Here is a 20,744-nt window from a genome sequence, read left to right on the forward strand (position 1 = left end):
CTTTGAACCCCGAGTCGCTCCGCAGAAAGAGGTCCGCCAGTGACGGAAGGTCGCTGATTAGTCAACGTCATCGTCTTTGTCGCATTCCTTACCGTTGTCTTCAATCTTGTCACCATCGGTAGAGCCGATGCTGCGGGCTACGGCGCCTCGGACGCCACATTTGTCGGGACCCTGACAGTCAACGACATCCGCATTGCTCGCGGACCCTGCTAGTTGCGAAGATTTTGAGCTTTATCTACTCGACACCTAACGGCAGAGAGCGACTGTAGCAGAATGGCTAAAGGTGTGACTACCGAACGACGGAGTATTCGCACAGGGCTGATACGCAATGAAAGTGGCCATGATCAGAGTACACTGTTCCAAGGGGTGCGAAGAAGGAGTGCATTTAACACTCCAGAATAACGAAGGAACCGGCGTCGTTTATAGGCAGTCAACACTGCCCACACCTCTTGCGTGCTTTCCCTCGCTCTCGCAACGGACAGTTCAGCTTTTTCAACCCACCATGTTTACCACCTTGGCCTGCCCAAGGCCCTCTCTGCCAATCTTTCCAGCCCCCGTGGGGCGGGGAGAAACAAGACCATCACGGCGAACGAAGTAGAGCCCGTCATGCCACTGAAGCATCACAAGAGACAGGGATTGTCATTCTAAGCGTGGGATTGACCCGGCGAGAGCGGTCTCGAGAATAAGGGGACAATATCGGGCGTTGGCCCGTCGACCCGTTCTCCTAGGTTTTGAGGGTTTAAGGATGTTGAGAATGCGCCTTCTGGACCGAGACGGCCTTGTAGGGATCGAACGCTAGAGGAAAACCAACATTTCCGTCCGTCCCGGTGAAATCGTGTCCTGCGAATCCCACGCTCTTACTCCTTCATAGTGCCGTTCGCCAGCCACTCTTGGAGGAACCGCTGTACTTCGTTCGGCTCAGACGAGATAGCAGTTGCGAATCTACATGCGGTATACTGGCGTATCCCTGACGCAGGACGGCACCTTTTCCCCTCAGTTCTCGGGGGCCGCAATAGAAAGCTCTGCCCCCTTTAACATTATATTTTCTGTTGTTGGGGAGGGGGGGGGGGGCAACAAGGCGCCTGCGCACTGCCGATCACCTTATGCGGTATTTTCGCGATTAGATGCACGGGGTGCGGCACTCAGCTTCGCTATATTCTGCCACCTTCCATGTCTTGCTCTACAAAGTCGAGACGCAGCATCCCCACCCGATGTCGCAGCACGCAGAGTTGAGTGCCGGCCAGGGCGTCCCAAAGGATGTTCGGTTCTGCTGTCGTCGGTGAACATGATCTCGCAGAGTCATCGCCGGTCTGGAACGAACACTGGAAGGAGCGTATTACGCGGATTCACCCTCGCAAGGAGACCGAAGGAGACTTGCCGAGGCGCACTCCCACGCCCATCCCCATAAGGGTCCCAGGTCAAGTCGCGGATAATGGGCCACGTCAGCTCAGCCCGCACGGGGTGGACTAGCGAAGTCAAATGCGCCGGGGAGGGACCAGGTACATAACGGGCCCGAAACGGATCCCTCGTCGAAAGTACCAAAAGTGCAGAGGAGGCCTGCGAAGATCGAGGATTAGGAGGCAGATCGAGGCGCACTCTAAGAGACGAGGCAGATTTTGAAGGAGCCCGAAGGGAGAACCGAGGGGAGCCCGAAGTGGTAGGGTAAGAATTTTGGCTGCGAGGCGAACTGCGAAGGAGTCGGGAGCGGTAGGAGAATCGACGATGGGGCGCCTGATGCGGCAAGAGGGAGGGATCCGGGAGGTGTCAAAGTGAAGCGCGCCATGATGCAACCTGCGCGAACGGAGGTGCAAAGGGGAAATAGCAGGTTGGGAGAGAGGGATGAGGGTGGGAGACGAGGTTCTTATAGCCGTCAAAAGCGGCGGCGCGCGCAGCCTGCCACCATGCCCGAAGTGGCAGGGCCGCCTAAACCGAAGGCGGATTTCCCGGCACCGACTTTACACATGGAAGTTTCACGGGAAACCGCGAATAAATGCCAACATCGCGTCTTCGGGTGTCGTGATCCAGTAGCCGGACTCACATATATGTGAAGAAGAGTGTATCTGTCTCCAATTAGCAGGCCTGGATCCGTTCATATTCTTGCGACAGAGGCAAAGACACCGTGATCAACATCGTCCACACGCGATAGGAATGGATCGGGGCACCAAACTCGGCACAAATTCGGCCTTACCACGATTCACGTGATTGGCCATCCTCTCGGGATCCGGAAAATCTATAGTCCGACACCTAATCACGTGCTCTAGGTGGCTAACTCCATCGGATCCAATCCACGGCCCACCCTGGAATGCCGCCCTGCCAGTCCATGGATCACGTGTGGACGATGTTGATGTCACGGGACCACATGCCAAGGATTACGCATTCAGGGGCTCTTCAGCACTTCCAGTGCTACGTCTTGTATCTAGAACTCGATGCTAGCCAGAATACATTGATTGTATCCTTGACCCCGAACCCTTACAGGCTGGGGACAGAGTATGATGCCGGCCTTGGCATCTAGAAGACTCTCTTCAGGGTGAAGCAGACGTGTTCTAGGCAACGTGGAGGCGCACGCCAGCCGTGGGCTTGAAGAGAGGATATATTGATGTGATTGAGCCTATAAACACCAAGTGTTTCTATACAAATAGGGTCGACGGCGAGGCTGTGGGACTGCAAGACTATTTTTTCACAAAGGATGGAGCAGGTACTTACGTTTGTGCGGTAGAGCCAAGGAATTATAGGTACCATTACATAATAGCGGAATTTGGTGCCGAGTTTGGTGCCCCGATCCATTCCCGAGTGTCTCACTGGTCAAACCGCGACCGAGCAATGAGCAAGCCAGCAAGCGACTTCTTCCCCATCCAAAACAGCGACAAGCAGCTAAATGATAAGCATAACTCCATGACCCCGTGACAGTAGGTGTAGGTAGAGGTTCATTTAATAACAAGTCATAATACTGTGCACAACGACGCCTACGAGGCGCCTCTATATTGATTTGGCCTAGGGATTCTCTGGATTGAACATCATGACCATGTTGGGAATCCGTCCTGTGGAAGATGTCGCCGCTTGCATTTTGAAAATGGCATCTGGTATCTCCAAATTATCTCCTCGAAATTTCTGACGGTTGATTCTGCTCTGCAGAACACACAAGGTCAGGATAAAATTGACGAGAGCGCACGTTCTAGAGTCCATCGTTAGCACAATTTCTTCTCATATAGATGAAGGAGCTCACAGAATGACCGCAGACAGTGCTAAGATATTGGCCCTCCCTGTACGGCTACCCTCATAGATTGCTACCGCATCGAGGCCTAAGACGATCAAGCTCCAGCTCAGGGACCATCGAAATATGTACAGCTTGCAGCATCTCGCGAATAACCTCCCCCAGCAGACCCCCTGGATGACGATTGTTCCGAAAATATCGAAGGCTGAAATAGCACTCAGAGATGCGTATATGGAATACATTACGTTGTTTGGAAGACCGAGTGAATAATCTGTTGTGTGGCACGCACCCATAGAGTTGTTGTCATAAGTCTGTACCGCAATAGCATTAGAGATCGCTTCGAACATGAAAGCTGTCTCGGTGTCAAGCGTTCCGTAGGGTAGTACAGCGACTACTCCATAGCATAAAGTTGGTACTCCCTCATTCCAGTACGCATTCAACTTTACAACAAGGGCGAGCCTTGCCACTGTGCAGGTGAAGCTTGTGATTAGTGTCAAAATCACAAGAATCAGCAGCGGATTTAATAGAGAGCGGAAGTTCCTCCGAAGTTCCCTCTGAGGCTGAGGCTCGCGAGGTGCCGCCGTCCGTACTTCAGGTGGTATTGGGAACTCCATTGTACGTATGCGAGGTAATTTCAAGCTCGTGTCTGTCCTTACGAGCCACACGGCCAAAATTCAAAAAGCAAGAACGTGTTGGAAAGAAACAAGAGCGATGAGAAGAAGATGTGGATAAGACCGAGCCGCTGTTTGAGATCGACTCTGGTCAGTAAATACCGTCGTTCGGCAACACTTGACTTTCTCTAGTCATCCAAAGCCGAATAGAGCTTTGCATGGATGTGAGTTGAGACCCAATCGTCAAAGCGTGCTTTGTGCCGCATCCGTGCTCGAGACGGACGCTAGTAGGCACAAACACGACTGATTAGTCTGTCAGCCTCGAGCGAAGGATGAGGAGAGTTACCAAAGACCTATCGAGTGCAGCCATGTAGGGGCAACGAGCGCGGGGTTTTCTGTGCAGGGAACTTTTGACTAGTGCAATCAGGGTGTGTCAGGCAAGCACGCTAAATCTTTCGGGGTTCAGTCATTAAGCGTGACCGAATTCAACGACGAGAGCGAATTATGGATCATGCGGATATCTTCGTGGTCGAAGCTTAGTTCATAGACGATAAGGACAATGCATGGAAAAGTTCCAATGCACCCAGGTCCATATAGCGACCTCCCGGGTACAGGCTAATACTAAACCTCAAGGTTCGCCGATTGCTTTTCGCCTTGTAACCCCAGGCAACATCTCGGCCTCTACTGCGGCAAATAGATCATGAATGTTTTTCGAGCTTACGACATAGTTACCAGCTCGACAGCTCTGGAACCGCCATGCGCCGAAGGTTCGGCATCCCACCCAGAACGGAGCCTTCAAGAAGGAACCGCCTCTCCAAAACTGGGTTGAATTCTTTCACCTATGAGCCACTGCGTGACGCTGATGAGATACGTCTCCTCAATATTGCACCGCGGCATACAACAGCTGGCAGTAGTGGGCTTAAGGACAGTATTCAACATGTTCATCTCTCAGCTTCGCCCTTGTATACTGCCATATCATGGATGTGGGGCAGTCCTGGCGATCTGATCGACTTTGAAGTGAATGGTTCCACTCTGATGGTACAGCGAAACTTGAGAAGGGTCATTGAACACTTACGAGATGACTATCAAACCCGTCGAGTATGGATCGACGCTGTCTGCATCGATCAGAAGAGCATACAGGAGCGTAATCATCAAGTGCAAATGATGGGCAAAATCTACGGAAACGCCAATTATGTCGTTGCTTGTTTGAACGCCGCCCGACCAAGAGACAGCAAGCGCCTCAAACGCGAGGCTGAGGATTTACACAGGATATTGCGAGAACGGCGATACTCTACAAACACCAGCCTATACCGCCACTTCTTCGGGAATCAGTACTTCACACGCCGTTGGATAATTCAAGAGATTACTAGGGCCCGAGCGGTCACATTCTGCTGTGAAGGACACCTATTACCGATGAGCATCCTCAGGGATGCCATCAAAGACTTTAGTCTAGAGACTAGGCATGACGCTACGCAGGGCTACTCATATTTTTCTGAGGCGGAGAGAATGGCGGAAAGTCGAGCTATACAGCTTTCTTCCACTGAACCACACACTCAAAGTTCTTCCACCTCGATGGAAGATCTCCTGTACTTGCACGAAACAGCGGAGTGCTCGGATTTTCGCGACAAGATCTATGCATTGATTTCACTGACTCCAGATGCACAGACTCATCTATCAGTTGATTACAATATCGACCGGGTACAGCTTATGCTAACGGTACTGAATTTCTCCCACACATACCAAAACTTGTCAGCTTTCCGAACCCTGAGCTTCATGTCCTTCCTTCGACAACATCTTGAAGTTGGAAGGGATGAACTGCGCGATAGTATCCTCAATCTGGAGACTCCAGTGTTCTCTACCAATTTCGCCGTCTGTGGTACCATACGAGGTTGGATCGAAACTCTCCATCCCGGGCGTGATGCGGAAGAAGCAGCCCTGCGAGTCCGTAACAGGTTGCCTGCCCTTTTCCCACGTCGCAAACTTTTGCTGAACGAGAAAGGAACTTTAATGTCACTCGAAATCGATTCGGAGGCTTTGGTGGACACACAGCCGTGCGCAACAGTCGGAATTCCTGGGATTGACCAGTGTCTATTTGCCTTTACTGGCAATGAACTTGGAGACTCAAAAAACTCGACTGTAGACCGTGAATTACCGCCGAGATACACGACCACCGATGGCCCTCTCTTTGCTGGACTGGCGTCCGCGAGAGTAAATATTGGCGATGAGATCTGGCAATTTGATCGCACACCCGTGGCTGTCATCGCACGGAAGACTCTTCAAGGCTACACGCTGGTAGGACGAGCTTTCCTCATACGTGACCTGAGGGCGGAATACCAATGCAGCCGGTCGCGATTGGAGGATGAAATAGTGTGGATCAGGGATGGCACAAAACATCCAAAGGCCACGCCAGTTATTAGCGTTGATCTTAAGGGACTGCATGAGCTGATGACTTGGGTCAACCTTGACCAATGAAATCCATTTTTGTCAGTCATATGTGCTGGACATCTAGTACTGGATAGACAATGGCGAAGTTGATCCTTATCCAGAGCACAAGCTCCCCTGCCCGTAGTTACATGACGCCCTGCAGTACGTGCAGAAGCCTAATAGATGAACACCCTGGCGAGGCAGACACTGTCTTAGAATAGCTAGATCAAGGCGAACCAAAACTTAGACACGCCTCATTTCACCTGCAAGACTTTGTGGATACACTAGGCCCGAAACGCCCAATCACGCATGCTGCAACATGCTGAAGCAGTGAAATACATACCCAGGCAACTGGCAGGCGTCAGGCTGAGCACCAGCGGTAATCATTAACTCGTATAATTGTAGTCTACCTCGGTAGATAAGGACATTGTATAACCTTCAGCAGACATACAGCATGCCCGTGCAGCGGATATCCTAGCCCATCAAAAGCGCTCGCGACAACCAATTCAGAAGCAATGGGATCCGGCGGCAGTAAACCTGTGCCAACGGCGACAGAAACACTGACAATAACCGCGACAACGAGGTTACCGATGCCCATAGCAGGCGACATGCCTCTCACGGCAGAAATACTTTCCATGGCGAGTTTGTTCACATCCAGCACCAACATCCAAGACCTAATACCTCTGGCAGACTTCCGACACAACCATATTCGCAGCTAGCGACTGTGCAACGTCCGCCAGCACATGTGTCTTCGTCCAGCCCATCACCTTCACCGCGGCTCCGAGCACTTACATCTTTAACGGATTAGATTACTGGTAAGTGGGCTGTGGCGGCAACTCACATAGTGGTGCAGAATCAGAAACTGATATTGGTATCCCAGGAACATCCTCGGGCAGCTTGACTGCTCGATCTCACAGTCGCCGCAGACTGCGGCCTGTGCTTGGACGGTGGGGAGCTACCCGTCGTCCGAGGTGGCGAATCTCACGAAGAGTTGGATCACGACGCCGGCTGCGAGCAGTGTGACTATTCTACCTACTATCACGGATATAAGTAGGCATAGTGCGCAGGCGTTTGTAAATGTTGCCTACCAGGAGGATATCTATGTGACATTGTGGTCCGGTAGCCTAGCGAGAGGTGCTGGGTTGGATGTGATGTGGGCGGTGGTTGCGGCTGTGATGTCCGTGTTATCGGTGATAATGCTGTGATAAGAGAGGATGTGGCTATGTGTATTCATTGGAAGGTAGGAATCATCTTGTTGGCTGAGTACTTAGTCGACAGGCAAGCCGTAATTGAAATATTAATCCGTAAGTGGAGCTCACCAGATATTCCTATACTGCTTAGAGCTCGGTATCTCCTTCGCAATAGGAATATATTGGACCATAACAGTCCTAGACATCCGCCACGCTACCACTGCTCAACAAGTATCCACTTCCTCAGTTGCCGTGGCTGTCCACGACTCGCGAAGGATAATATCGGCCTCGAAGAAGAAGGGCCAGATAACCTTCTTTGTTGATATCCGAAACTTTTATGGCCCCATCTTTTCAGCTCCATAATCCCTTTAGTACCTAAGAGACCGACTTCTTCCAGTAAGCTTCGCCTGAGGAGGGGAGAGGTCGAGACTGCGTACCATTTCTAGAAGGCCCTTGTCGTTGCATAATGCGAGTCCGTTCTCGCTCCGCCTTCCTGACCCTCCCTGCCTTCTGAATGCCGCTCGGCTGCCGCGTCAGCAACCGACGAGGCTGAAATTAGCTTGGTAACTAATCTGCAGCCAATCCCGCTGAAGAAAGGACTGCCATTGCTCGACGTTCGGGCGATGGATAGACCGCGCCATTGGTGATGGTGCGTCTCGCCGCTTCCAAATGTCTCACCCATATCCGTGTAGGCCAGCCGTCTCGTGACGCATTTCTGCGATTGGATTACACTGAGGATCCAGTGTATCATTCATCTTGTAGCGGAGAAGGGGAAGGCACAACTAGGTCACTCGTCGTAATCCGTAAGTTTAGTTGGAGGATCGAGGCGATATTGAAGCCTACTCTGCCTAAATCGGATGGGAGAATCGTCATATTTAGAGTACGGACGAAATGAAGAGCCGAAGTCAAGCCATCGCGATCGTATTGATGTCGCTGAAGGAAGGAGGGATGTCGTCGAAATTAAACCTACAGTACGGGCTCGTCGCTGATCTACAACGATGAGAAAAGCCATTCTCGTCCGATGACGGCGCCGCCATGACAAGTTAGAAGAGTGTGTTGATATCGTATCTGCTGTGATAGGACATGTAGAAGGAACGTGGCCGTACTCTAATGATAGTCATTGACCAAAAAAGGTTTCCTTAGACGAAGTCATCCCGGTCCGATGTCTCCAACGGTGTGGGCGCTGGGCGATGATGGCTTATCCTTTCGCCGGTTCGAAGCTCCATATGATATTGCTTTCGCCCTCCGAGCCATTCGCCATAAGCTTTCCTGGAAATGAGAAATGGATTGGTTCTCCTTTTCCTCTGGGCAGGTGGAGACGGAGCCCCGTCCGGAGAGGGGCCGTTAGCGCGCTGAGAGGGGCCGTGGTGCATGCGTGGTACATTTCACGTTCGAGTATTGCTTTGTTTCTCATGTAGGAAAGGGAAACCAGTCGAGGGTAGAAGCAAGATGAAAGACTCGAGCCGTTCACGCAGGAGACGTGATTGTGCTTCCAGCTGGAATGGCGCACTGCTCTATTGAGAGTAGCACGGACTACAGATATATTGGCGTCTATCCAAAGGTATAGTCTCAGAGCCCTTTCGCAGATCTGGCTTCGAGGAGATACTCTTCCTTCTCCTGGCCCGATTGACGTTTTTCCCAGCAGAAGAATAACTTGAGCCTTAGGGTTGCCCTCGCTGGAGAAACGAACTTGGGAAAGATCCCATAGATGTTGCTGCGCTACACAAAGAGATTGTGACCGTTGCAATGCCTAAACAAGATCCTGTCAACGGACCGCAGGGCTCTTTACTACGGTTGTGGGCAGACCACAACCAGGATTGATCACGATAGAGACGAAAGATCAAGCTTGACTCATACTCGTCCTTAATCTCCCTGGGATAATCATCATAGATTCCCAACTTCCCAAAAGCCGTAGAATGGGCTTCCAGCGTCTTGGAACTGAAAAAAGGGATCGTAGGCCGCGCCCTTGGTGGAGGAATTCCCTGGGGTAGCCCAGGGAGCGGCCGCCGCTTCTGGAACTGATGCATAAAGCATGGGGACTGTCCTTGCAATCGAATACGGAAGCTGTTCGTCTTGCCTACCACGCCCTCTGGCATTTTGGGAACTTTGGTTAGCAGGATGGCCTGAGTAGGGGGGCAGAGCCTGTCCTCCAGTAGACATGTCCACTTCCGTAGTAGGGTTGTGAAAGATCTGCGTTTCGACTGTATGTTCTTCGTGATCGCTATCATCGTTGTCCTGATAGAGAGACTCGTGGAACAACCCGTGCCCCGGCAGATGGGAATCTTTACCAGCGAAATCGTATTGGAGAATCTCCCACATCAGGCGAGTGTTGATTGAGATCGTTCCGCGAGAGATCTCCTCTTCCCGATCGGAACGATTGAATGGAAACGCCGAGTGAATCAAGGTTTGGAGTTTCTCCAGCTGTTCAACGGCTCAGTGTCCGACGGTCGTCCCAACCCCGGAGCGTGCAATTTCAGAAAGATTTACTTACCACCCTACGGCAAGAAGGCCAAAGCAGTGCCAATTCTCCCAGAAACGTTACGCACGTTGCCATTTTGACCTGCGCTGCCTCCCTGATCCTCCTGTCGGCCGCTCGACAGAAGTAGATGTGAACCGTTGCAGCAATCGCTACGCAATGGCCGATGAAAGGATCCGATATCCGGTAAGCCTTCTCCGAGACCATATCAATGAGCCGGACAATCCAGGTGGCGTGGATGAAGGCCAACTCGGAGGACGTTTTCCAGAAGGTGTTTGGCACGGCTAGTTGAGCAGACTGCTGCGGTCGTGAAGAATACAAAAACGGATGATTCAGCGTGCTGTGAATTGTGTGATAAGCGAACTGCAGGTACAGCCAGGGGCTCCAGTATCCCCGATTTTGTTGCAATTCCTCTTTCTCGCGGTCCGAGAATCGCGCAAAATCGTATCGATGATAGGTAGGCAACTTGGTTTCCAGATCCATGAGATGGGCGCCTATCACGGCGTACCCTGATTCAACGGACCATGGTGGCTCGCTGTTTGTGTGATCACATTGCATCACATACATTCGAACTTCTCTCCAAAGGGTTGACAGCTGAACCATGTATGCCCATATCCCGTTCTTTTGGGTCCCTCCACCCTGTACTAACTCCAGCGGCATGGACGGGGGGAGGAGGTTTGACTTTTTCCGAAAGTCCGGGTGAGATGTAACATATTGAGGACTTTCGATATCCTGTATTATATTCAGCACCGAACCGTGCTGCCCGTACATTTGGTGCAGAAGATGTAAACTCCAAAACACCCTCCTTCGCGCTTCTGCCTGCAAGGAGACCTCGTCGTGATGCGACTCGAGGTCGAGGCCAGCACATTTGGCAAACGTCATCGCGATATTGACGTGGAGAGATACGAGGTGCACATCATTGGCTATAAGAGGTCAATTGAATACTCCACAGTTCCATAGGGGCTGGATCTGCTTACCCTGAAAGTTGGCAAGGGTTAGCATACAGAGGCTTTGTATTGTCGAGAGGGTGACTTTTCCCTGAGCGATTCTCAGCATGATATGCTCCCTCGCCAGCTGTGCGTATTTTTGGCTCAATTCCTCCGATCGCCCTTTGAAGAAGGAGTGGTTCGAATGACACAGAGAGAGCGCCAGCAAAGAGAAAATGGTCTCCTCACGGCATTCTTCGACGGAAGAGAGATCATTCCGATCAAAAAGCCACAGTGGCTGCAGGTGACAATACTGAAAATAGGCATTAATAGCGTCAGCAATAGCATCTCTCGGAGGCATGACACTGTAGGCAGAAAGTCAGTAGGCGTTTTCACTTGATGGGAAACAGGTTATTCTTTCCCATTAGAGGTAACGATATCGTTCCGAGGTGCTTGGGAAGGTCGCTGGCATGCAGATCTGGTCGAACTTGATGTTGGTGACTCCATATCGCTGATTGTGCTGGTCGTAATATGACATCAGCGATTCAAGTTAGAGGGCCAGCAGCAAGGATGCGACTCCGTACGTTTGTCTTTCCATTACCCTCTCCATCCTCTCTTCTAGTTGAGCAAGTCGGCTTTCCTGCATCCAGATGAGCCCCACAGGAACTTTTTTATATTTTTTAATTTTTTTTTTAAAAAATTTTTTGAGCAGGGGTTGCCGGGAAGACATACCACGTCTCTTGTGTTCCCCTGAGACATCACCGAGAACACATTGCCACCATTGCTTTCGGTGTACCTGCAAGCTTGCGAAAGACGAGTGCAGGTTGAGCATGCTGGTTTCTCTCCCGGGCAACGAGTCTTCTTCCTTCTTTTCATCCCAAACGTCAGCAGGGCCAAAATATGACTTTCTGTAGCGCAGAGGTCAAGGTCAAATCTCTCACCGGCAATTCTCACAGGCCTGATGCAGGCGTTTGTAGACGCGACCTTGCGTAGTTGGCATGTTTCTCGACAGTCGCTTCTCATGTTGCACATGCTGCATGATAGATGGTGTTGATGGGTCCGAAGGGAAGTTACGTTAGATGAATAGAGGACAATTGTTCGTTCGAGATATGTAGCGGGGTTGAATGGTGACTAATATGTATCCTGTCTGGGCAGCTTTTCAGCGATTGGGATAACATAACCGTGTTAAGGATGCGAACGGTTCGGCGCGGTTTGGCGCCTCCCCAGATGCTATGCTAGGTTGATCCATCGGTTACTATAGGCTACTCATATGTTCCCCAACTCCGTATTCCCGCAATCAACATATCTAGACAAAAGGACTTTCAACGCCATCAGCATCTGTCGTGTGCATCCAAGATCCGGCTATATGATCATCATCATTGATATCAGTGTCCGTGTCACCATTCTGTTTCAGCCAATCGTGCAGAATTGCAGGCTAATCCAGCACAGAAAGCGGAGTCGTTCTCGGTGGCTTCCGAGGCTGGTAATGGACGACGTGCCGGCCATACTTTTTCACCTTTGGTGACCTCATGCTTCCGATGCTCCGTCACGAGCTGTCTGACCACGTTCTGGAAGAATATGGGTGCACTCTCTAGCTCTGGATGCAGCTCACCGTTAACAAAAACGCCGGTATTCAAATTTTTTTGGGCTGCGTTACAAAGATGCTTGTCTTCGTCTAGGACACGTTTGAAGAACGAGTCAATAAGATCGAATTCCTCATCCGTGGCATCTATGTGACGATAGACCTCATATTCCATGGAACAGGTGGTGGCCGATGTGGGCACACATCGCATCATGTAGAAGAAATGCGGCCTACATGCACGACCAGGGTTAGCATGTGTTGGATTCGACTCGACCATGATAGGTATGGACTTACGAGACGGTCATGCAGGCATTGGGGAAATAGTAGGTACTGACGTTCTTGATGTCTTCATGTTCTTTCCCTTGCTGTGGCCGAGAGAAGTGTTGAATATAGCCTGGCTTGGAGACTGTGTAATAGTATGAGAGGTCGGCCAGCTTCGCCACGTCCGGATGCGCGACCTGGCAATGGTAGCACTCGTTGTAGTTATCGGCCAGTGTCTTCCAGTTGTATTCACCTTGCATTTCCCACGTGTGGTCGAACTTATACTGAGAGAAATCGAAGGATCGAAAACGTTCTTGCGTATCGACACTCTTGAAATCATCCTCCCATGGTACGGGTGTAGGAGATGCGTCGAGATTGACCCAGATGAACCCTACCGCATCGACATGCACGTGAATGGGGAACAGACTGTGATTCTCTTTCTGAAACGTCGGTACAGTGTCGAATCGAGGTGCCTTAGCAAGCTTTCCGTTCAGCCCATATGACCACCCATGATATTTGCAGGCGAATATCTTAGCATTTCCTGTGTCATCTGTAACCACGGGGAAAGCACGATGACGACAAATATTGTGGAAGCCATTTATCTTGCCCTCCTTGTCAAGACAAAGAACAAAAGGATATCCAGCCTCTTCAAGGCGTAGGAAGTCGCCCGCTTTGGTAAATCTTAGCCTGTGCGTGACGAGCAGCCATTTCTTCGAGAAGATGGCCCGGCGCTCCAATTCGTACATCTCGGTGCTGCGATACCATGACGATGGAAGTGCTCTTGGTTCGGTATGTATTTTTGTGTATGGCTTCCTTTTCAAGTCTTCATTCGACCATCTTACGAAAGAGCCGAGTGTTGACAACATGTTGATTGGGCCGCCGGGAAGGAAACACTATTTAGAATTGTATTGCGCGCATATCACTTGTAAGCGGTTTGCAAGGCCTGTTTCTGTTCTTGAATCGTCTGAAGTCTGGAGATAGGGCTTCTGCGCACATGTCTTTAGATTAATAACTGGCAACCTTCATGGTCACTGGGTGACACTTTCCGGTCACGCTTCTGCGGACACAAGGCTGAGAAGGAGACCGCACCCCCTAGATCGTCTGCGATCGTAGCCACCTCCCGCCACCGTGATGTCACCATCGAGTAATGCCTCCATGCTCTCGAAATAGGATCACCGGGAAACACAACTGGAAATAGAAAAAATATTTACGTTGCATCGGACAAATCAATCATGTGACCGGTCACGTGGCCGGGGGCTAGCGGAGGCGGGACCGAATCCTCCTTTTTACAATCTCCCAGCCTGCCGGGAGAACGTATCCCTCCCCAAAATGGCGAACTTGCTTATCAGCTCGGAAAGCAGGGTCCGAAACTACAGACGGAGGCTCGCAGACCTGCATCGATGTCGTCAAAGAACATGTTTCATGGGACACAAATTGATGTCAATCTGATGTCTGATACGGCCCCAGGCTTCTCGAGGGTCAAAAAATGGCAGGAAACTCAGAACCTATGCTGTCCACGAGACGATTGCGATGCAATATTATCGGTGCAGGGTAAGAGAGCCATATGGCGGACATCATAGTGGTTTTCTATTGGGGCTAATCAGTTCTTATCAACAGAGTTTCTGGCATCTTGATGGGTATTTGGTTTCTCATTTCCCAATCAACACGTGCTCACGGATCCATTTTCAGCTTGTAAGCTTCAGGAGACCTTGGGAGATTCTATTGAAATCAAAATCTTCGAGAAGAATGGTGATGTACGAGGTACTTGGCTGGAGAGCCGGTACCCCGGTATGTGTGTCAGAGGCCCATACCTGCGAGTGAAGCTAGTGCTAGATGCTGATACTTTCAATAGGTTGTGCCTGTGATGTCCCTAGTCACATCTACCAATTCAGCTTCTGTCCCAATCCATACTAGTCAAAATTGTAATGCTTGAATTCTTGATCCTAATCTCTCGTCTGATTTTGATGCATTGCAAAAGGGGACCAGTCTGACCATGAGCTTCACCGTTATGCCGCTTCCAGCGAGATACAGTCTTACCTAAAAGCTGTCGCTTTGCATTACCGACTTGACCGGTTCATCACATTCCATAACCGGGTTGTAAATGCCAGGTGGAACGGAGATTGCTTTCGATGGACCGTGACGATTGAAGGAGGACTGGAACATGAGAGCGAGATTCTGGTCAATGCAAGCGGAATACTCAACAATCCAAAACTCCCAGATTTGAATGGTCTCGACGGTTTTGAGGGCGACCTAGCTCACACTGCTGCCTGGGATTCTCGAATCGATGTCACGGGAAAACGAGTTGCAATAGTCGGTGCGGGCGCAAGTGCTATCCAAGTTCTGCCAGCATTGCAACCACAAGCCTCCCACATCGATATCTACATTCGCACGCCCTCTTGGATTACGCCCCCAGCCGGTGCGAGCTTCAACAACGAGCACAATCATACCTATACCGAAGAGGAAAAAGCGAAATTCGCCGACGATGCGGACTATTCACTCAGCACACGAAAAGAGATGGAAGCATCATTTAATGCGATGCACGGAGCATTTGTGAAAAATAGTGAGAAGCAGCGAGAGATGCGATCCCGGATGGAAAGTCGCATGAAACAGCTCATTCACAGCGAAGAATTACAAACTAAGCTAATCCCGTCATTTGAAGCCGGTTGTCGACGACTCAATCCTGGGGAGAAGTACCTAGAGGCTCTGCAGCAGAACAATGTTGATCCTATCTTTGAAGCCATCCAGACGGTCACATCGAACGGTATTCGAGATATTTCCGGGAATTTCAGGCCCGTGGACACCATTATCGCAGCTACGGGCTTCGACACATCATTTCGACCTCGTTTTCCTATTATCGGAACTGACGGGAACGATCTTCGAGACCTTTGGAAAGATGAGCCGGCTTCGTATTGCGGTCTTGCGGTGTCCGGCTTTCCGAACTATCTCATCTTCCTCGGACCTAATACACCTATTGCTAACGGAAGCCTAATGGGCGCCTTGGAAGGCACAGCCGACTTCTTCGTCCGACTGATTCAAAAAATGTCAGTTCAGCAAGCATTATCATTTAATGTCCGACAAGCTGTACAAGACGACTTCAATCATCACGCACAGAGGGTGATGCAGAATCTAGTCTGGACCGGAAGCTGTCGATCCTGGTTTAAAAACAGCCGTGGTAGAGTCACTGCCGTATGGCCCGGGAGTGGGTTGCACTATCGCGAATTTCTGCAGTCGGATCGCTGGGAGGATTGGGAATGGAGGTACGACACCAACCGTTTCGCTTATTGGAACCTCGGATACTCTCGTATCGAAACAGAGATGGACCCAGATCTGAGCTATTATATCAGACAACATCCTAACCTGCCTCTAGAAGCACTCCTGCGTGTTCATAACGAACAAGATTCGAGATCTGTGGAACGAGCGGATTCGCATACTCATGGACCTAGCAAGGTGGACATTGAATCTGGAAGATCTTGTAACATGGAGGATGGGGAAGGAGACTGTCGATCTGATGAAAGCGCTTCCTCCGGTTATTTCGATGGATCGCAGTCTGAGGCGAGCGATGTGAAGGCATCTCAATTAGATCTTCTTATCTGGGGCTACCGTGTTTAGTGACTAATCGTAATAAAAGGCTCGGGAAACCTCAATTGAACTGACTCCAGCTTGATCTTTGTCGCATTTATATAGTGGTAGTGTAAAGGTGATGAACGGTACAGCACTTGAGTGCCTGTCATGCAGGGAGGATGTCGCGTCTAGATCGTTGAGCAACCACACACGAAGCTCTCATTGCTTGATTCCTCTATGTTCTGTGTCTCCCTGTGTGTCTACAGTAGAGAGTTTCCAAACTACTTCACTGGGAGGCGACATCATCATCCGAACGAACTTTCCCAATCAAGCCGCGTGATATTTTGAGTAGGATCTCTGAGGTCTAGCCATCGATCGTTCAACACCCATGGCACCGGTGGCTCATTTGCAGTACGTTGGACATCGATCATAGTCGAGCTTGCTCCATTCTCGATAGCACTCTTCGTTCTGGACCTCTGCGGCTACCGTCGTTGCATACAAATGGAGCTCTAACGCCGGGATCACACTTCAACCTCCACTTCTCTCTAATGTTTGAGGACGCCTTGCCTTCGAAACAGTCGGTAATGTATCGACCTAGGACCGGGAGAAATTTGAATCCGCTACGTTCGCCCAAGCCGTTAGTGATGCCCCTGATGGAGCATAACGCATTGGGTGGTGAGATCGAACTTACTGTCCAGCACCTCCTGCAGCAATGAACAGCCCCCGAATGGATGGATGGTAGTCTATGACAAAATTCCCCTCAGGAGTATCTGTGTACCAGCAGAGCCGTCGTCTCATCCACGGCTTCTCAGCAAACCTTGGTAAAATCTGTCTCAGTCCATGTCGTAGAGCGGAATCTGCGGATTCGGGGATGAAGGACGAAGCTGCATTGTTAGAGTCCCGTTTGGGAGCAGATATAGTCCGATTCGTGCCCTCGACAAGCACCCTTGTCTCGAAGCCGTGGCTGTGACAAGCAACTTTGAGTATATGTGTTCCTGGGGTCGGGGGAAAGACAAAGAACCCAGTAGTCATGTTTATAAGGGTCGGCATTTGTGAAATACTGTCTGCTTCTTCCGGTGTCAGTTGGATGAACCCCACTGGCTGTCCAGATGAGGACATTGCATATGTCAAGTCCAGGAAGCCATTTGTCCAGGCGCCAGTAGCAAGAATCACTCTCGATCCAATGATATGAGGCCCTTGGACGACATTGACGCCCTCGATGCGTGAATTTGTGATTCTCAAAGATCGCACAGTTCCTCTAGGCCCTGTGATGATGGAGACACCTTTTTCAGTGCAAAGAGCTGCCAGCAGAGCTACGGCGCCTGCCGCATCGGCCCAGCCTCCATTTGGATTCACGTAGCCGCCAAACCCTTCTTTGACCTCGTTTAAACATGAGAATTGTCGTTTCAGCTCAGCCGTGCTGCGAAAGCTTTGGAAAGGTATGTCTTGTCCCCGCAAAACACCTTTCAACTTTTCCAGAAACGCATCGGGTTGAGACTCCGAGGTCAAGACGAAGCCAGAGTTGTGATAAAACTTTGCAAATGGCCCAGATTGCCATGCCTGTAAAGCTTCTTTTGCCAAAGCAGCGTAGAAGGGGTCGGAATAGTCGCTGCGAACGATTCGAGAAATGTCGCAGCTGCTTCCATCAGGGACCGGTGGCGCCATGCGATCCAGGACGGTAATATTCGTGTAGCCTCTCTGAACAAGATCCAGGGCGGTTGTGAGGCCAAATACACCGGCACCAACAATGATGACAACTTCTTCCTCACATGGAGCTAGCATTGTTCCAGTTCAATGTTTGAGTGTACCTTGAATTTCTTTGGGGTGGGGGGAGCTGGGATTGTAGCACTGATTCTTTAGCCTTCAATTGATAGCATAGATTTCTCCTTATTTTTTTTGGGCATTTAATGAACCTGTAGTCCCAGTACCATTTGAAGATTTGTGAGCCCGAGCAGCGAGTGGCTGAAGGCTGGCCGCCGCTCATGTGACCGGTGTTTGCACTGCAGTTGAGGTATTTCTAGGCTCATGACTGCCGAAGACTATCTTTGGAGGCCGCTTTGGTCCCTTTGATGGCAGGCTTCCTGGCAGCTTTTGTTCATGATAGCTTGTCAGGACAGTTTTCCAAAATTATCGCCTCTGTAGATCCAGCGAGTATCGTTAGCCAACGTATAATAGGCTTTGCAGAGGCATCGGTAAGTGGTGCGACTTTGTCGGAGTCATGACTGAGGCATGAACTGAAGAAAATGGTAGGCATGCGGTCTGGCTTGATAACGTCCGAAGAAATGAACCAGCATACTTTCACGAGTACCAGACTTGGCCTTCATACTCATTGATGTCTTAGTCACCCCAATACTTCTCTAGATAGAGGAGCTATACTCTCAGCAACAATATGCAAGCGAGTTGCGCGGTCAAATGTTGATAACGAGCTGAAATCTTCCGCTCTACCGCTCTCGTCGATCAATTCAGGCTGTTGACTTCGAGATCAGCTCTAATTGGTCTCGAAAGAGATAGCAGGACGCCCACAATCACAAGTTGATACGCGAAATTCTAGCGGGGGGAGTTTGTCCGCGATGGCACACCCCAATACGCGCTATCAACGGTACTTCCTGGTCCCGGATGCAGCGATGGAACGCCACCACGCCACGTATGCTTGCTGACCAGCCGCTAGTACATTTTGGCATCGAATTGCTTGTCGTAGCGCAGGCAGTTGGAGGTAGAGGTCCCGGTGCTTGTACAAAGCCTCTTTGAGGGTGGGCGGTCTGCCTCAATTGATTGATAAATTCACGTGCCTGCACCTCACGTACCATGTCCGAGGCCAATCCGTCCCCAACGTTTGAAGAACTCTCAAGGTAGTCTGTTCTCCCTTGACTGTTTGTCGACCTGTTTTTAAACATGCTTACCTCTGACGTATTGTTCTTATGGCCGCTCTGCCTTGCAGGATGCAGCCTCTTCATGGTATACCTGGTCAGCCTTGCCATCTATCGTTTATGGCTTAGTCCTCTCGCAAGAATTCCAGGCCCCAAGCTGGCCGGATTGACCCTTTGGTACGAATTCTACTATGATGTTGTCCAGGGTGGTAAATACACCTGGAAGATTGCCGAAATGCATGAGAAATATGGTGAGACTCTTACCATCTGTCCATACCAGACTAACCGACAGGTCCAATAATTCGAATTAACCCCTACGAGATTCACATCAACGATCCTGATTATTACCTTGAAATCTATACTGGCCCAAGCAAACGTCGTGATAAATGGGCGTGGTCTGCTGCGATGTTTGGAAACTCCTTATCCCACTTTGGAGCCATTTCACATGAGGAACATCGACGGAAACGTTCGCCTTTAAACCCATTTTTCTCCAAAAAATCCGTCGTGCAACTGGAGCCTCGAATTAAAGAAGTGGTCGAGAAGCTCTGCGCAAGACTTACGGGGTTCAAGAAGACGAAGGAGCCGGTTAACCTTCGCCATGCCTTTGCTGCCGTTGCCATGGACGTCATCACCGAGTACGCTTTTGCCAGGTCATTCAACTGTTTAGATGAACCGGATTTTGCCCCGTCCTGGCCAGAAGCAGTGGATTCGGTTTCCGAGCAGAGTCATCTGAACAAACAGTTCCCATGGTTGCTGCCATTGATGAGACTCATTCCCCTCTCCGTGGTGGAAAAGGTGAATCCACACATGATGCGCTTAATCAAACTCCAAATTGTAAGCTTTCCTCTCTTCCCTTATTTGCACTAACATCAGAAGGATATTTCGTCGCAGGTCTCGGATATTATGAGCGGTAAAAATGCAGATGACCGAAATTGGAGTCACGATACTATATTTCACGAACTTATCAATACCCCCGAAATCCCTGACGAGGAAAAAACTCTTCAATATCTGGTCGATGAGGGTCAATCGATTGTTGCAGCGGGCCAAGTGACTACGACTCATTACCTCAACACCACCGCGTATCACATTGTCGCTACCCCGGGTGTTGCGGAAAAGCTGAAAGCCGAGCTCGTGGAAGCCATGCCGGACGGTGCACTACCGCCTCTGCAAAAGCTGGAACAACTTCCTTATCTTTCCGCCGTGGTTCAAGAGGGCTATCGCCTTTCTTACGGCGTGACACATCGACTTCAGCGAATATCTCCAGACGAACCTCTTTTCTATCACGATTTCGTTATCCCCGCAGGAACACCCGTGGGGATGACGTCGGTTCTGATACATGAGAACCCCAGATATTTTCTCGATCCAAAGCAGTTCCAACCAGATAGGTGGCTGAACTCGGACTCTCAGAAGCTGAAAAGGTACCTGGTGAACTTCAGTAAAGGGACTAGAAGTTGTTTGGGCAAGGAATTGGCACAAGCCGAGATTTATCTTACGCTGGCCGCCCTATTTCGCAGATTTGACTTTGAACTCTACAAAACGGCCAGGGCCGACATTGATGTTGCACATGACTTTTTCAACCCACAGCCCAGAAGAGGGTCCAAGGGTTTGAGAGTACTTATTCGATAAAATTAGCAC

At 50.3% G+C, this 20,744-nt stretch overlaps 7 protein-coding genes across 7 annotated transcripts; 3 read left to right on the forward strand and 4 right to left on the reverse strand.

The window, feature by feature from the left end:
- Positions 1-2,991: 2,991 nt before the first annotated feature.
- Positions 2,992-3,825, reverse strand: Z518_03239 (uncharacterized protein; the record flags this gene model as incomplete). Its single annotated transcript, XM_013420265.1, has 3 exons — positions 2,992-3,172; positions 3,224-3,299; positions 3,501-3,825. The coding sequence occupies 3 exons, from the start codon at positions 3,823-3,825 to the stop codon at positions 2,992-2,994; spliced, it is 582 nt and encodes a 193-aa protein (XP_013275719.1).
- A 753-nt stretch (positions 3,826-4,578) lies between these two features.
- Positions 4,579-6,294, forward strand: Z518_03240 (uncharacterized protein; the record flags this gene model as incomplete). Its single annotated transcript, XM_013420266.1, has 1 exon — positions 4,579-6,294. One exon carries the CDS (start codon positions 4,579-4,581, stop codon positions 6,292-6,294), a length of 1,716 nt encoding a protein of 571 aa, XP_013275720.1.
- Positions 6,295-9,320: 3,026 nt separating this feature from the next.
- On the reverse strand, positions 9,321-11,199 carry Z518_03241 (uncharacterized protein; the record flags this gene model as incomplete). Its single annotated transcript, XM_013420267.1, has 3 exons — positions 9,321-9,857; positions 9,928-10,835; positions 10,890-11,199. The coding sequence occupies 3 exons, from the start codon at positions 11,197-11,199 to the stop codon at positions 9,321-9,323; spliced, it is 1,755 nt and encodes a 584-aa protein (XP_013275721.1).
- Positions 11,200-12,235: 1,036 nt separating this feature from the next.
- Positions 12,236-13,427, reverse strand: Z518_03242 (uncharacterized protein; the record flags this gene model as incomplete). Its single annotated transcript, XM_013420268.1, has 2 exons — positions 12,236-12,650; positions 12,715-13,427. The coding sequence occupies 2 exons, from the start codon at positions 13,425-13,427 to the stop codon at positions 12,236-12,238; spliced, it is 1,128 nt and encodes a 375-aa protein (XP_013275722.1).
- Positions 13,428-14,427: 1,000 nt separating this feature from the next.
- On the forward strand, positions 14,428-16,290 carry Z518_03243 (uncharacterized protein; the record flags this gene model as incomplete). Its single annotated transcript, XM_013420269.1, has 3 exons — positions 14,428-14,469; positions 14,534-14,603; positions 14,660-16,290. The coding sequence occupies 3 exons, from the start codon at positions 14,428-14,430 to the stop codon at positions 16,288-16,290; spliced, it is 1,743 nt and encodes a 580-aa protein (XP_013275723.1).
- Positions 16,291-16,669: 379 nt separating this feature from the next.
- Z518_03244 (uncharacterized protein) lies at positions 16,670-18,024 on the reverse strand (the record flags this gene model as incomplete). Its single annotated transcript, XM_013420270.1, has 2 exons — positions 16,670-16,862; positions 16,934-18,024. 2 exons carry the CDS (start codon positions 18,022-18,024, stop codon positions 16,670-16,672), a joined length of 1,284 nt encoding a protein of 427 aa, XP_013275724.1.
- A 1,170-nt stretch (positions 18,025-19,194) lies between these two features.
- Z518_03245 (uncharacterized protein) lies at positions 19,195-20,735 on the forward strand (the record flags this gene model as incomplete). Its single annotated transcript, XM_013420271.1, has 3 exons — positions 19,195-19,360; positions 19,402-19,943; positions 20,001-20,735. 3 exons carry the CDS (start codon positions 19,195-19,197, stop codon positions 20,733-20,735), a joined length of 1,443 nt encoding a protein of 480 aa, XP_013275725.1.
- Between the last annotated feature and the right edge of the window lie 9 nt (positions 20,736-20,744).

This window comes from Rhinocladiella mackenziei, assembly GCF_000835555.1.
Source record: "Rhinocladiella mackenziei CBS 650.93 unplaced genomic scaffold supercont1.2, whole genome shotgun sequence".
NCBI lineage: Eukaryota > Fungi > Ascomycota > Eurotiomycetes > Chaetothyriales > Herpotrichiellaceae > Rhinocladiella > Rhinocladiella mackenziei.